Below are 14,311 nucleotides of genomic sequence, written 5' to 3' on the forward strand. Positions count from 1 at the left end.
CCCTTAACAGCTCGCAGCTGTTATCTCATCTTCAAAAGGTCACCTTCAGCATGTGTAATCTTCTGCCATTTGCACGGGTGAAATGGCAAGAGGCTGGGATGTCTGTTTCTGAGTTAGAGTCAGTTCATGACAGAGCAACTGAGGATCAGAGATCTCTCCAAGTCCACAGCACCCTGTTTTACCTCCCCCAGCCAGGGTTACACTGACGTTCTATGTCGATCTATACCCCTTCACAGACAGCCAAGGAATCCCAAACTTTAAAGAAACGAAAAGACCAAATTATCCTCGAACCCGACTCACACATTCCCCCGGCAGTCCACTATCACAAAGCCTCCAGACAACTCCAGATTCCTGCCTCTTTCATCCCCTTGGGAGTTCATCTTATGTCGCCTTTATCCTAACCCTCTAGCCACACCTGATCCGTCTTCAGTCTTCTCCACTCCACCTCTCTGCCTCTTATTCCTGTCCTCCGCTTGCCTCTTCATGCTGTAGAACATTCTATACTTTTTAATTTTAGCGTTCTGCGAGGGACTGCCCTATGCCTGATCCCTTGCAACCCACAAGCTGACATGGCTCTGCACTTCAACCTTTCTGGAACTTATTTCAATTCAAAGAGTAAGACGCTCTGCTCGAAAGTGTTCTAAGCTCATGCTAGTCAGTCCAAATCGATCAGAAAACATCAGCTATGTCATCAACAAGAATACTTGTTTTCTGAATAGTTGCTTAATCTGCTGCTTAGATCTTCAGTTTTGGTAAATGAGTCATTTCGGGACCCTTTCTCCGAATCCTTGACTACGTGCCTGCGGTCTGTGATGTAAGTCCCTGGCAGCGAGAACTCTATAAAGGGGAGACTATCCCGCACATCTCTGTTCTCTCAGTATCTTTAACCGGGGAGGATTTGTCCTCTGCGTCCAGTGAAAAGTTGGAAAAATGAAGACGCTTTTCCTGCAGCTGCTGCTCTGGACCCTCATCCTGGACACTGAAGGTAAGAGCAGAGCTATTCTACTGTTGATACCGCTACCACTTGTATTCCTGCTTCTGTTAATATAATAAGCTTCACCGCAGTAATAATGAACAGAACCACCTGGACTTTCCCCCAATCTTGAATCAGTCCGTCTGTAATAAATACCACAGACCACTGACTTCAGTGTCCAGCTGTCCTCCGTCTCTCTCCAGTGTCCAGCTCTGTTCCGTGGAGGAGCTCTATAGTGGGTGGTCAGGATGCAAAGGAGGGCCAGTGGCCCTGGCAGGTCTACATCCACATCCAGGTGAACCACAATGCGGCCACATTCTGTGGGGGCTCCCTGATCAGTAAGCAGTGGGTTCTAACTGCAGCGCACTGCTTCCCCAAGTGAGTATCCTCTGGTGCCAGGCACACCTACACTGTCTTTACTGTCTCAAACACTAAACGGGAGACCAGTTCACGGTAGGACAAACACACAAACATACGCTGAGGCTATTGAGAGACGCCAGTGAACACCCAGCCAGCAGGACTATTGACACTTGGGAGAAACTCCACATGTAGAAGAGGTGAGTATACAAGATCCACACAAACATGTCCTCCCCCAGTCTAGATTCAAACCACAACCAAGAGCTACAGTATGAGGCTGCAGGACTCAGGTCTACCTTTGGTGGATTAAAATATTCTGCATTGTCTTACACTGACCTAAAGAATTTATGTCCAGATCATCACACTGACAAAATGTATGTTTCTGCTGTTATTATCATCATCAAGAACAAGAACTCTACTTACACCAGTAAATCATTACTCTGTTGGACAACCTCTGAGACCCAGTTAATTTGCAAACATACATTTAGGACCAAATAATCACCACAGCTTCCACTCCTAATACTACTACAATGCCTGCAGTTACTGTATACACACATCTAAGCAAGTTCTTCTGTCATGAAACAGTATAGAAAATCTCTGCGGTAGTAGTGGTTTGTGTTAATACTATAGTGCTACAGAGAGTACAGAGATCAGGACTGAAGGTGGGACATCTGCTGTGGTTTGTATTAATAGAGCCTAGATACAGAGATCAGGACTCCAGTTCTCCTACAGGTGGGACACCGGATATGGTAGTAATAAAGCTCAGATACAGAGATAAGGACTCTGCCAGGGGTGAACGGCAACTCTACAAGATGTGTCGTTGTCACTGCTCTCAAAGCCATGACGCACCAGCATCAGCTGCTGTTATGAAATGCAGCAGATCAGAGGAGACTGGAATCCTACCAGTGCAGGTTCAGGAGAGCATTCTGAAGGCTTTCTGGAAAAGCGTGGGCCAGATGACTGTCTTGGTAGCCACAGGGCGCCAGGGTTTGCCTGTCCAGTAACACCTAACAAGATTAGCAGTCGATCGGCTGCATGGTGTTTGACAAGGCCAGGTTAGAAATTTAGGGAAAAAACATTAAACATGTTTAAATGTCTGACACCTAATAATTAACCTTCCTGTGGTGTGACCATCTCTTTTAGATCATTTCGCCACTTTCTCAAATTTTACCTTGTGAGGCTGGGGGCGTACAAGCTGGACCGACCCTCCAAACACGAGGTCAAGAAAAGCATTAAGAAGGTCGTCCTCCACGAGCAGTACGAGAAAGCAGCAGACGGCTTTGACATCGCCCTGGTGCAGCTGGACAGCGAGGTGTTCCTCTCTCCTTACATCCGTCCTGTCCAGCTCGCCAAGCCCAACGATGTCTTCACAGAGGACACAGAGTGCTGGGCCACCGGGTGGGGGATGACTAAAGAGAATGGTGAGAGACGACGAGCGGGGCTTCCCATGTGGCACGACTTGGAAAGGGGTTTTCTTCACTAAGCCCTGTATTCCAGAGAACAGAGATTTGCATCAGGGCTCTGGCAGTGACCAGACTTTCTCTAGCAGCACCACAGTTAACAACACTAGATGGGGTATGCTGCTGTGCCTTGCTCTCAGTGGACCCATGTTGCTGGCTAGGGAAATGCTCTCACTGGTACCACAGGGCTCCCAAATCCAGTAAGAGGCAGGCAGCCAACTGGTGCACAGTCTGGGGTGGGTAAGACCTGGTATAGCCCGTGCAGGTAAAGTATACATTGGGTCCTCTGTATTGAAGACTATAAAAGGAATGCTTCTTTACTCCTTGGTGAAAAAGTAAAGGGTTCTAAATCTACAAAAAAGTAATCTAATTACATTTAACAAAATATTTTTGACCAAAAATATTTTGAACAGGTTTCTAAGCTGAAGAACGCTCATCTTGAAACGACTTTTTAGCCTGCTTGTCTATAAATATTTATTGGTGATCAAAAAAGGTTTACATTCCCTGTCCACGCTGAAAATTTCTTGTTTCAGGTTTCACAGTTCAGCTAAGCCTGGATTGTCTCTCTTTCTCACTCATACTCCCCCTCCAGGATCCAAGTCTGAGATTTTGCAACAGGTTCAACTCCCTGTCATAGCGAACCAGCGCTGCCAGGAGCTGCTTGACAGCCACCCAGAAATAAAAGGCAAATACAAGATCAGGCCAAACATGATGTGCGCCGGATATGAGGAGGGAGGGAAGGACACCTGCATGGTGAGTCCGTGCCAACCAAGAAAAGGGCGATCGGTTCTTCCGCAAAAAGATCAATAACCCGGCACTGCCTTCATGCTGTTCTTCAAAAGCAAATAAAACATGGCAAGCCAATTTAAATAAGCCCCGATATGGGCGCAGAAATAAAAACCGCAGGCTCACAGCAAATGCAGTAGTGGAACACCACTGTGGTGTTAGTTTTCAAAATGGCTGTACTGGCTCACCTATAAGGCTCTGTGTGTGGCAGGGCCTTCTCCCGCTGCTCCTTAAAGCTCTTGAATTCCATCACCAAGGATATCCGAGTCGCTTTCACTGAGCACATTCAAATCTAGGATAAGGTGCTATATAACATAAAGCTTAGTATTATATTATTCAAGGCACAAATCACTCAAGAACAGGCATGGCGTCTTTGTAAAAGTCAATTTCAGCGGTGTACAGTAAGAAATGGAAACGATGGAGATGACTTTCTGTTTCTGTGCGCACGTCTGAGGGTGCAGGTGCTACCTCTACACGTGCCGGATGTGTCCCAGCACTTTCTCGTCTTCTCTCCAGGGCGACTCTGGAGGCGCACTGGTCTACAAGAAGGGGCAACACTGGGTCCAGTCTGGAATCGTCAGCTTTGGACTAGGTTGCGCTAAGCCCAAGTCCCCCGGCATCTACACCCAGGTCCCCAGCTTCAGGGACTGGATAAACAAGCACAGCGGAATCTGAGGCCTGGGCACAGCGCCCCTCACATGGTCCGCTGGCTCCCTGCTGCTAGAGGGAGAGAGTGAAACGAGAAGGAACAACACAGCTGAGGGGCGAGAAGAATGCCGGAAGCAGACAGGACAGAAGGAAGATTAAAAGAGGGAGTCCAGTTTGAGCTAGACAGTTTTTCACTGATACTGCCAAGACAGCTTTTGCTTCTGCTGTGAGAGATCAACTGTCCTCTCGTTCAGCTGACCGCTGAGCTCAATAAAATTGCAAGCACTGAAACCCCTGGTCTGGGGCCGTTCTTTCAGCACTGCTGCGCAGTAGAACCTACAGAACACTGAAGCTTCACCTGACAGCACAATGGCATGTTAGAGTCAGGAGCTGCCCCACCATTAGCTCTACCTCCGTATCAGAATTAAAATTCTCACGGCTCTTCAGAACGAGGGTCGGTCTCGACATTATTCGCCGCGCTCTTCAGAACGAGGATCGGTCTCGACATTATTCGCCACTCTCTTCAGAACGAGGGTCGGTCTCGACATTATTCGCCGCGCTCTTCAGAACGAGGGTCGGTCTCGACATTATTCGCCGCGCTCTTCAGAACGAGGGTCGGTCTCGACATTATTCGCCGCGCTCTTCAGAACGAGGGTCGGTCTCAACATTATTCGCCGCGCTCTTCAGAACGAGGGTCGGTCTCGACATTATTCGCCGCGCTCTTCAGAACGAGGGTCGGTCTTCGACATTATTCGCCGCGCTCTTCAGAACGAGGGTCGGTTTTCGACATTATTCGCCGCGCTCTTCAGAATGAGACAGTATTAGTAGTTCTCACACTGCTTCTTCCTGTACAATCTACAGATGTCTACATCATTAACCACATAAGTGGTTAACAAGTAACTACTGACTTCCTTATGGTCATTCCACTCTAAACCACAAAAGAAAAAATAACCTCTTCTCTGTGAGGTGATTATGGCGATTTCACTGTCACAATATAAACCAAAATCATTTTCTACAGACATTACCAGTATGCCATATCACATTATAAGATTTTATGACACACATGTATATGACATCTGTATATAAATATGGACTCAGCTGAAAAAAACCCTTACAAAACTTCTCAAGATGTGCATTGCTGGAAAAAATTTTAAGTAGTTCAGACTTTATGCTACCTTTTATTTTTTCCCCCATACACACCATTCCTTTCCATCAGCATGACAGCTTTCCACTGCACCTAAAATACAATTACATTCTACTCTTGTTGGCTTTGTAATGATTTCATTTCAAATTAGTGAAGAAAAAATCTCACAGCAGTTTTGCGTTTACACGTAATTTTGCTCTTCCTGTCAGAGAGGAGTCTGTCGCCTGTAATCTGTCCATCTCTCTCATGGCAGGCAGATATCAATCTGCCCTTGGGGTTGGTGTAAAAAAAGGAAAAAAACAGGAAGACCTGTTTATGCTAGTGTCTCAGCATAAATCTACCAGATAGCAGTTCTCCACTTTCTAAAACCATTTTCAAGGATCCCCTCCCAGTGGGACAGCAGATGCTCAGAGGCAACTCACTAGGCTTCAAAGCCACACAAAGCTCAGCATTTTGTAATGGTTTGAATATCATAAATGCAACATGGCTAACTTTATACTGTACACTAACACCGGCATTTCTATGTAACTTGCAAAGGTGTTTACGCCTGAGTGTCACTGGTCACAGCTGGCTGCTGAATCACACCGATGAGCCCCATTAAGGGATGAAACATCTGTCCCTGACAGCTAAAGTTGACTTCAAAGAGGCACGGATAAAAAAAATATGCTGAGACATGACCCTGCAGGAACACAGTCACAATCCACAATGTCATGTTTGCACCTGAATGTTTCCGTGGTTCCTTAAAGCGTTTGGGTGTCTCCGTTTGCCTCCCAGTGGATGAAGTTCTTATGAGATATGCTCCTGCAGACCGTGGTCTCGACGTCTGTAAATGTATCATTCGCAAATTTCCTTATTCACAATTCAGCCTGGCAGTGCGAGACGAAACTGACCCGCGACTAGGATCCTCCGTCGAATCTAGCTAGCAAGTGGGCTTCTCCGTGCCCCCTGCCCAAGTACCCACTACGCAGCATTTGCACCTCAGCATGGTTTGTTTTGTTTTTATACTGTAACGAATGCTCCAGCTTCTGCATCTGCAGCATTGAGAGGCACTGAGGCAGAGTGAGAATGCAGACTGGGTGTCGTTTATTTCAGCTGTTTACTCTAAGTTTGTGATTACTGTTATTTTTTACTATACAGTAGCTGATCTATGCTTTTTCCATTAATTTAAAGACAATGCATTAGTATTTTAATAATCATATAAGGGAGGGTTACTTTCAACTTTTGACCACACACATGATAGTATATTATGCAACAGTATAGAGGTGGACTTGGTTATATGGGAAGTTGGTTATTCACGAGGGTCAAGAGCCTACTGAATGTGTTTGTGAGTATTTGTGAGCCAGTCCTCTGTAGTTACATAGTTGTGAGGGCACTGTAAAATAAAGCTTCTTCCAGCTTAACCTCTCAGATAGAAACATACCATTTTCCAGTTTCGGTTACTGTGGTTGAACCTGGCACTGCTCTTACATCTGCAATGATATAACTCTTCTTCCTGTGGTAAAGTCAGAAAAAATGTAACTTGAGATTGCTGCTAAACTAAACTAAAAATCAGTAAATAGCATAATTACAGCCCATATTTTCAAATTTACAAATTAAAAAACTGAATGTATACAAATATCATATAATAATCCCTTATCTGATCTTGCATCAGTTTGATGGACAGATTTTAACTAAAATGTGGATTGAATATATTAGTAAAATATGCACATTTAAGAAAAAAAGCTTTAAGTTTTGATGGTCAAAACTATTCAAAGACTAACATAGCCTAACATCTTAAATAAAACATGCAACTGCTTAAAATTTTAAAAAGTGGCATTTTTAAAGAATTAAATCGGCGCATTTGTGCTGAAATAGTATGCCAAATAGCAATAACTAGACAAAAAAAAACACAGCAAAAAAGTATCGGTTCTTAATCACCGATAAAAAGACACCACGACAAAATGTTATGGGATTTTCCAACTCGGCAACCACAGAGCGTTTCAAATTCACTACTTAAATACGCCATTCGTGGCTCGTTTAATCATAACTAACACAGAACACTGAAACCGTTATTACCCGTTATTAAAGCTGTTACTGAGACCTCACACTTAAAACATTTAAAATAAATTCCACTGTCAACACTGCAAGCCTCTTTTCTAAGGGGCTTCTATCGCTTTCAGAGTCCTCCCTGAACGAAAACCATACGATATAATCTCTCTCTGGACGCAGCCGGCGCTTATAATTTTAGCTGCTAAGCAGTAAAACCTAACGGAAAAACCTTATCGAACTGGGGCTCGTAACGCACTCAGTTAAAAGGTTTTCCTCCAACCCGCCTAATTTAATTTTAAAAAGAGGTCTGCAGTCCTCGACATTGTAATAAGGCCCAATATTAATTATTAATACTTGCCTTATTTTCTCTTTTGTTGACAACACTGCGGCGTTGCTCCCGTTTATTTTTTTAAGGCAGGAAGCACGAACGAAAAACTTTATGTGCTTCGTAAACTTCACTCGTGAACTTGAAGACGGCCGTTAACGGACAGCGTTTGAAAATGGCGATTCCCGCCAAGGCCTCTCGCGACTGACGGTTGTACGTTTTTCTTCCACACCCTCGAGGGCGTTCGGTCACATGACGCGATGTAACCAATGGCGACAGCGACTGGACTTTGGTCGCCCTAAGCCCCTCCTCCAAGTCCGCCCGGCTGCGGTGTAGCTCAAGTGTTGACGTCAGCCGCTGGTCGCAGGGCTCGGGGTCTGTAAATGGCAGATGCGTCTTTTCCGGCGGTTAGGGGCATGTCGGCAGTTCACTGTGGAAAGAATGCGTCGTTCTCTGTTCGCGGTTTGGTGAAATTGAATTCCGTCCCGTCTCTCCCTGCACAAAAGTAGTGTCCCTGTATGTGGAGCAGGCTCGACTCCAAACGGGCGAAGTATGCTAAGTAAATCTTCGCAAGCCCGCTCTCTGTTTATTCAAAGCTGTGCCCTGCTAAAAACATTTCAGCTCGCCTGTCCCAGTACAATGATGACAGGCCACGGCGCCTTCATTCTCTGTGAACAGGACGGATGCAAAGTGGCCAAAGCGTATTATAGCGTTTTCAAGTTCCCACAGGACGAGGGACAAGTGGAGACGAGACAGGGAAACAAGCGAGCGCTTTTATTCTCCTATCGAAACCACACAAAAGATCTTCACACACATATGGGGACCGACGGAACACGACTCACAAAGCTACACAGGACACTAAACCTACTATAACACTATTCACATACACAGGGTCAGCGGCTGGTCATCGTGCTGACCCTCAGACCCCCCCGGCTACAGCTCCCAGCCTGCTTCGCGGTACCCTGAGCGCCGAGGTGCGCTTCCTCCTCACCACCGGGCGAGGGCGCTACCACATAAATAGTGTAAGTAGGTTGCTGCGTCAGCAAGCGTAGGCTGCAAAGGAACAAGTAAAGGTTTATTCCTTTCTGAAATAGTGGAGGAAAAAACAAAGTTTCGGCTGTGGAGCCTTCTTCAGGTGTGTCACTTCTCTTCTGTGTTTCTTTTTTTTTTCAGCACGGAATAAACCTTCACTCGTTCCTTCACCGTCTCCGAGGTAAACGTGGCAGCACCTCAGAACTGTGCGCTATTGCTTGGTGGTTACATGAATACTGGCGAGCCGAAAGAGGGGTAGTCAGTCAACAAAATACTGGCTTTATGTCAATTCATCGAACCTAGTAGTACACTGTCCGCAGGAATCTAAAGTACCCCGATGAAATTGTGTTGTATCAAATATTGTAGCGATTTCGGGTTCGGCGAGGACGGACACAGTGACTCAGACTTACACAGGGATGGGGTGTCAACTGGGTACTAGTAAACGGGGGCGCGAAACCAGGGAACTATTGACACGAATCCGGGCGATCTCGCCACACTGTACGCCCGCTTTGCAATGGGTCAGCTGCGCTGGTCAGCGGCTCTCCTCGTCCCCGCCCTGACCACTACTCCCAGCCGCCTGACCGCACCCCAGCCGGGGCAATGCGCCACAATATGATGTTGTGAAGCTGTTCGATTTCACTAACGCGTGAACCTGATATTCCCCGCGGCAGCTCCTCTCTATCGCTTTGATAGGCTAGAACACGACACGTCTCCGCTCCGCGGGGAATCGGGGGGCGATTCCTTTCAACGGAGTCGCTCCCATGAAGGGCCCGTAGGGGGCGCTCCTGAGCACCCCTGTAAAACAGAAATGTAGGAACGGGGCATCCACAATAACGTGGATTATTACTCTATAACACTGTGCTCTGTTGTGATGTGGATTATTACTCTCTATAACACCGTGCTGTGCGGTGATGTGGATTATTACTCTATAACACTGTTGTGCAGTGATCACGATTATTACTCTATAACACTGTGCTGTGCAGTGATGTGGATTATTACTCTATAACACTGTGCTGTGTTGTGATGTGGATTATTACTCTATAACACTGTGCTGTGCGGTGATGTGGATTATTACTCTATAACACTGTTGTGCAGTGATCAGGATTATTACTTTATAACACTGTGCTGTGCGGTGGTGTGGATTATTACTCTATAACACTGTGCTGTGCGGTGATGTGGATTATTACTCTATAACACTGTTGTGCAGTGATCACGATTATTACTCTATAACACTGTGCTGTGCAGTGATGTGGATTATTACTCTATAACACTGTGCTGTGTTGTGATGTGGATTATTACTCTGTAACACTGTGCTGTGCGGTGATGTGAATTATTACTCTGTAACACTGTGCTGTGTTGTGATGTGGATTATTACTCTATAACACTGTGCTGTGCGGTGATGTGGATTATTACTCTATAACACTGTTGTGCAGTGATCACGATTATTACTCTATAACACTGTGCTGTGCAGTGATGTGGATTATTACTCTATAACACTGTGCTGTGCGGTGATGTGGATTATTACTCTATAACACTGTTGTGCAGTGATCAGGATTATTACTTTATAACACTGTGCTGTGCGGTGGTGTGGATTATTACTCTATAACACTGTGCTGTGCGGTGATGTGGATTATTACTCTATAACACTGTTGTGCAGTGATCAGGATTATTACTCTATAACACTGTGCTGTGCGGTGGTGTGGATTATTACTCTATAACACTGCTGTGCGGTGATGTGGATTATTACTCTATAACACTGTTGTGCAGTGATCAGGATTATTACTCTACAACACTGTGCTGTGCGGTGGTGTGGATTATTACTCTATAACACTGTGCTGTGCGGTGATGTGGATTATTACTCTATAACACTGTTGTGCAGTGATCAGGATTATTACTCTATAACACTGTGCTATGCGGTGGTGTGGATTATTTATAACACTGCTGTGCGGTGCCCTGAACTGTGGCTATTTTACTGCTATATTACTGCCACAAGATGGCACTATGGGGCTAAATATTTCTGGGAATCAGTTCAGGAAATTTAATAATAAGGCATTTTTCAAGCACAAAAATGTAAATCCTCAATTTCAGTGGCAATAAGCATAAAAGGCAAGAGACAAATGATTTTTTTCTGAAAGACTGATAAGTCTGTTTTATAAAATATCTCTAGTGGAATAGACCCGAATGTAAATTCTCTGCTGATTTGTAGAGCTTCATAAGTATTTCTGCATAGAAATCTGAATAGTACAAAATGCATAATTGTGTATTACAAAGTAGCAGTTAAGAACTGTAGTCTGAGATTCTTGCTTATGCTGAAAAGGTCTGAAAATGCATTTAGGGTTAACAAATTTAATTATTTTCTCATTGACGAGTTGGATTCTGTTATTTCTGCAGCACATTCTTGGCCACCCAATGTACCGAAGTAGAGATGCTCCAGAGATGCGGCAGCCATAGAGCTCACTCACTGCTGAAGAAGGCCTTCAGACTGTTCAGAGAGCTCAATTGATGTTGAAAGAGGTCTTCAGGCTGCCAGAGAGCTCACTGGCTGTTGAAGGAGGTCTTCAGACTGTTCAGAGAGCTCACTGGATGTTGAAGGAGGTCTTCAGACTGTTCAGAGAGCTCACTCAATGTTGAAGGAGGTCTTCAGACTGTTCAGAGAGCTCACTGGATGTTGAAGGAGGTCTTCAGACTGTTCAGAGAGCTTACTCGATGTTGAAGGAGGTCTTCAGACTGTTCAGAGAGCTCACTCAATGTTGAAGGAGGTCTTCAGACTGTTCAGAGAGCTCACTCAATGTTGAAGGAGGTCTTCAGACTGTTCAGAGAGCTCACTCGATGTTGAAGGAGGTCTTCAGGCTGTTCAGAGAGCTCACTGGATGTTGAAGGAGGTCTTCAGGCTGTTCAGAGAGCTCACTGGATGTTGAAGGAGGTCTTCAGACTGTTTGGAGAGCTCACTTGATGTTGAAGGAGGTCTTCAGACTGTTTGGAGAGCTCACTCGATGCTGAAGGAGGTCTTCAGGCTGTTCAGAGAGCTTACTCGATGTTGAAGGAGATCTTCAGGCTGTTCAGGGCTCCTGCTTATATAATGTGTCTCCAGTCTTCGGGTATGGCAGCTGGCTCTGTGTCATACTCCTTCTCAAACCTGTTGTTATATCTCGCTAGCACGTGCTTCCAGTAATCCGATGTTTGGATCGTTCTGTCCGGGGGTATGTTCCCATCCGGGTAGAGCTTGCAGTAATCTTTGTAGGGGTGAGGCTCTCCGTGGGTGTCACTGTTCAGGAGCGTGTTTTGGCTGTGCACCTCCGAGAGCCTGTTGCCGTTCACCCGTGTGTAAGACGCCAGCCCCTGTGGCCGATGCACTGTGGGGAAGTGCACCCCATTTTCTCTGCCCCCCACTTCACAGGGTGCTGCACAGAAGGGGCTTCCCACAGCCGAACTACCCTCTTGGACAGCTCGTTCTGGGGTCTGAACGGGAGGGATATCAGGGTCCTGGTGACGTCCCTGGGCTCCAGGAACTTCTCCGCGAGGGACCTCTCCATCTGAGCCACAGACTCCAGGAGGCTTTTCGGCAAAGGAGTCGCAGCGATCCAAGACCTGGAAGTGCATCCCCGGAAGCACATCCGTGCAGATCAGGAGGTCTTCGCTGAGTCTGCCGCTCAGGCACAGGCTGTTGCGGAACTGCCTGGGGTCGCCGCTGGCGCTGTCTTGTTTTACCCGATGGATGGCCTCTTCGGTCTCCCGCACAGCGCTCTCCAGGCGCTTTATCTTCATGTCCGCTTCACGGTGCTGTTCGTGGAAAGGCGTGACACGATGTGGTTCGGGATCCAGTTCCTAACGAACTTCTTGTACTTTAGGCAGAAAGAAAGATAGCTGTAGAAGTCGTTCCTTTTCCAGGAGGTCCTTCAAACTGGTGAACTGGAAATAAACATGGGAGCTGTACTCCAGGGACTGACAGCTGGCCAAGATCTTATCCGCGATTTCGATGCCCAAAGTCCATCTGACATATTCTTTCAGGGCACCTCTGAGACAGGTGTCAGTGAAAACATGAGCTTTCCTCTGGCTTTGGTCCTTCTTTCGGTACAGGCCCCTAAAGTCCGAGAAATATTGATCTTTTAACTTCTCCAGGTGGCTCAGGGGATCCTTTTCTTCGAGAAAAGTCTGGTGCATCTCAAGGAACTGCTGGGCCGCGTAACCACAGATGTGCAGTTTTAGGTCAAACTCAAAAAGATTGTTGGTCTTGAGGTGCTTGGTCCTTCCTAACGCCCCATCTATCATCTGCAGCAGCTCCTGTGTGTAGGTGTCATGATAGTCGGTCCTGGTGCCTTTCTTGTCTGAAATGAACTCAAAGTAGTTCTCGATTATGTTGTCTACAACTGCTTGAGCTTTTGTCTCTTTGTCCTTGGTGGAAAAGACATTCATGTTCTCTGTGAAACTGAAATGATTTCTGCCCACACAGAATGCCCCACTCCCGTATTTGGTCAAATCCTAAACGGTGCTCTGCTGCTTCTGGGTAAAACTCCCTTGCCTTTTCAGATTGGTTCTCTGCTAGTTGAAGACACCAGATGTGATATCCCGTTCCTCCAAACCTCTGAAGTGCACCTGAGAAAACGTCTCGTTCTCCCTGGCCAGGCACCAGTTTGCCTCATGTCCTCTCTCTCCCTGCCTCCCACCCCTCACCGCCACCTCCCAGTCGGGAGGCCAGCTGGGAAAGTCGGCAGATCTGGACTCAGAGAGTGTTGGCGTCCTGTCTTGCTGAAGCTAGCAGTCGGCGTTTGGTTACCGACGGGAGTAGATTAGTAGAGGAGCTTGTTGCCGTGTGAACAGGTACTTTGGAGTTCTTGTTCATGCTGAACTCCTGGGACATGCACAGGACAGCAGACAACACCACACAATGAAGTTCAAGTAGGGAGCTGCGTCAGCGTGCGTAGGCCACAGAGGAACAGGTAAAGGTTTATTCCACACTGAACAGAGAAGAAAAGAAACGCAGCGTTTCGGCTGTGGAGCCGCCTTCTCTTTTCAGCCTGGAGTAGACCTTTGCGACGTCACACAATGCAGACACTACCTGACGACATAATGAGTCATGTGACCAGAACAATAGCTATGTAGCTGTGTGAAAAAACAAACAAACATGGTGGACCCTGCAAAAAGGTGCGCTGGGTCTGAGGCCCCGCGGTAGGGTGGGGAGGTCTTTCTCTCGGCGGGCAGGAGCGGGCCAGCCGCGGTCGTGGGCCCAAGCCGAACTGCGCAGTTTGGAAAGGCAGTGCTTGTCGGCGGCTGCAGCCTCTGGGGACTGCAGTGCAGGGGGTTCGGGCGCAGATTGGCCAGTTCCGGCACACAGAGATCTGTAAGCCCTGGGAAGGTCCGTGGGACAGCCTGCATGAGCTGAGGAGAAAGGGCAAAGGGAGAAACACCGGGAAATATGTCCCAACCCACGGCGCGCCGAGAATGACCACGTTTTGGATTTCCAGACTTCTCAGAGCTCCCAGTGCCCTCTGCTGCGCTCTGTGCCTGGTGAGATGCGAGAGCAGGTGGGACACATTCATCTCCCAGTGTTCATCCGGGTG

General features: G+C 46.8%; 1 protein-coding gene and 1 long non-coding RNA gene across 2 annotated transcripts in view; one reads left to right on the forward strand and one right to left on the reverse strand.

Moving 5' to 3' along the window:
• Positions 1 to 8,474, reverse strand: part of LOC148659726 (uncharacterized) — a 39,576-nt gene extending 31,102 nt beyond the window's left edge. The window contains exons 1-2 of the long non-coding RNA XR_015939755.1: positions 7,751 to 8,474; positions 6,789 to 6,856 (exon numbers count right to left, since the gene is read on the reverse strand). This is a non-coding gene — a long non-coding RNA (uncharacterized LOC148659726). The remainder of the gene's footprint in view (positions 1 to 6,788; positions 6,857 to 7,750) is intronic.
• LOC148659728 (serine protease 27-like) lies at positions 629 to 4,385 on the forward strand. The gene is made up of 5 exons (XM_088637522.1): positions 629 to 985; positions 1,177 to 1,351; positions 2,474 to 2,751; positions 3,383 to 3,543; positions 4,093 to 4,385. Exons 1-5 carry the CDS (start codon positions 931 to 933, stop codon positions 4,249 to 4,251), a joined length of 828 nt encoding a protein of 275 aa, XP_088493648.1. The 5' UTR covers positions 629 to 930; the 3' UTR covers positions 4,252 to 4,385.
• Positions 8,475 to 14,311: the final 5,837 nt, after the last annotated feature.

This window comes from Lepisosteus platostomus, chromosome 6 (assembly GCF_059453375.1).
Source record: "Lepisosteus platostomus isolate fLepPlt1 chromosome 6, fLepPlt1.hap1, whole genome shotgun sequence".
Taxonomy (NCBI): Eukaryota; Metazoa; Chordata; class Actinopteri; order Semionotiformes; family Lepisosteidae; genus Lepisosteus; species Lepisosteus platostomus.

Bases quoted from the DNA above. Each gene is read 5' to 3' on its own strand.
- LOC148659728 (XM_088637522.1), top strand. From the start codon at position 931: ATGAAGACGCTTTTCCTGCAGCTGCTGCTCTGGACCCTCATCCTGGAC. The intron at 1,352-2,473 runs GTGAGTATCCTC...CATCTCTTTTAG, and splicing joins GCAGCGCACTGCTTCCCCAA to ATCATTTCGCCACTTTCTCA. The intron at 2,752-3,382 runs GTGAGAGACGAC...CTCCCCCTCCAG, and splicing joins GGGGATGACTAAAGAGAATG to GATCCAAGTCTGAGATTTTG.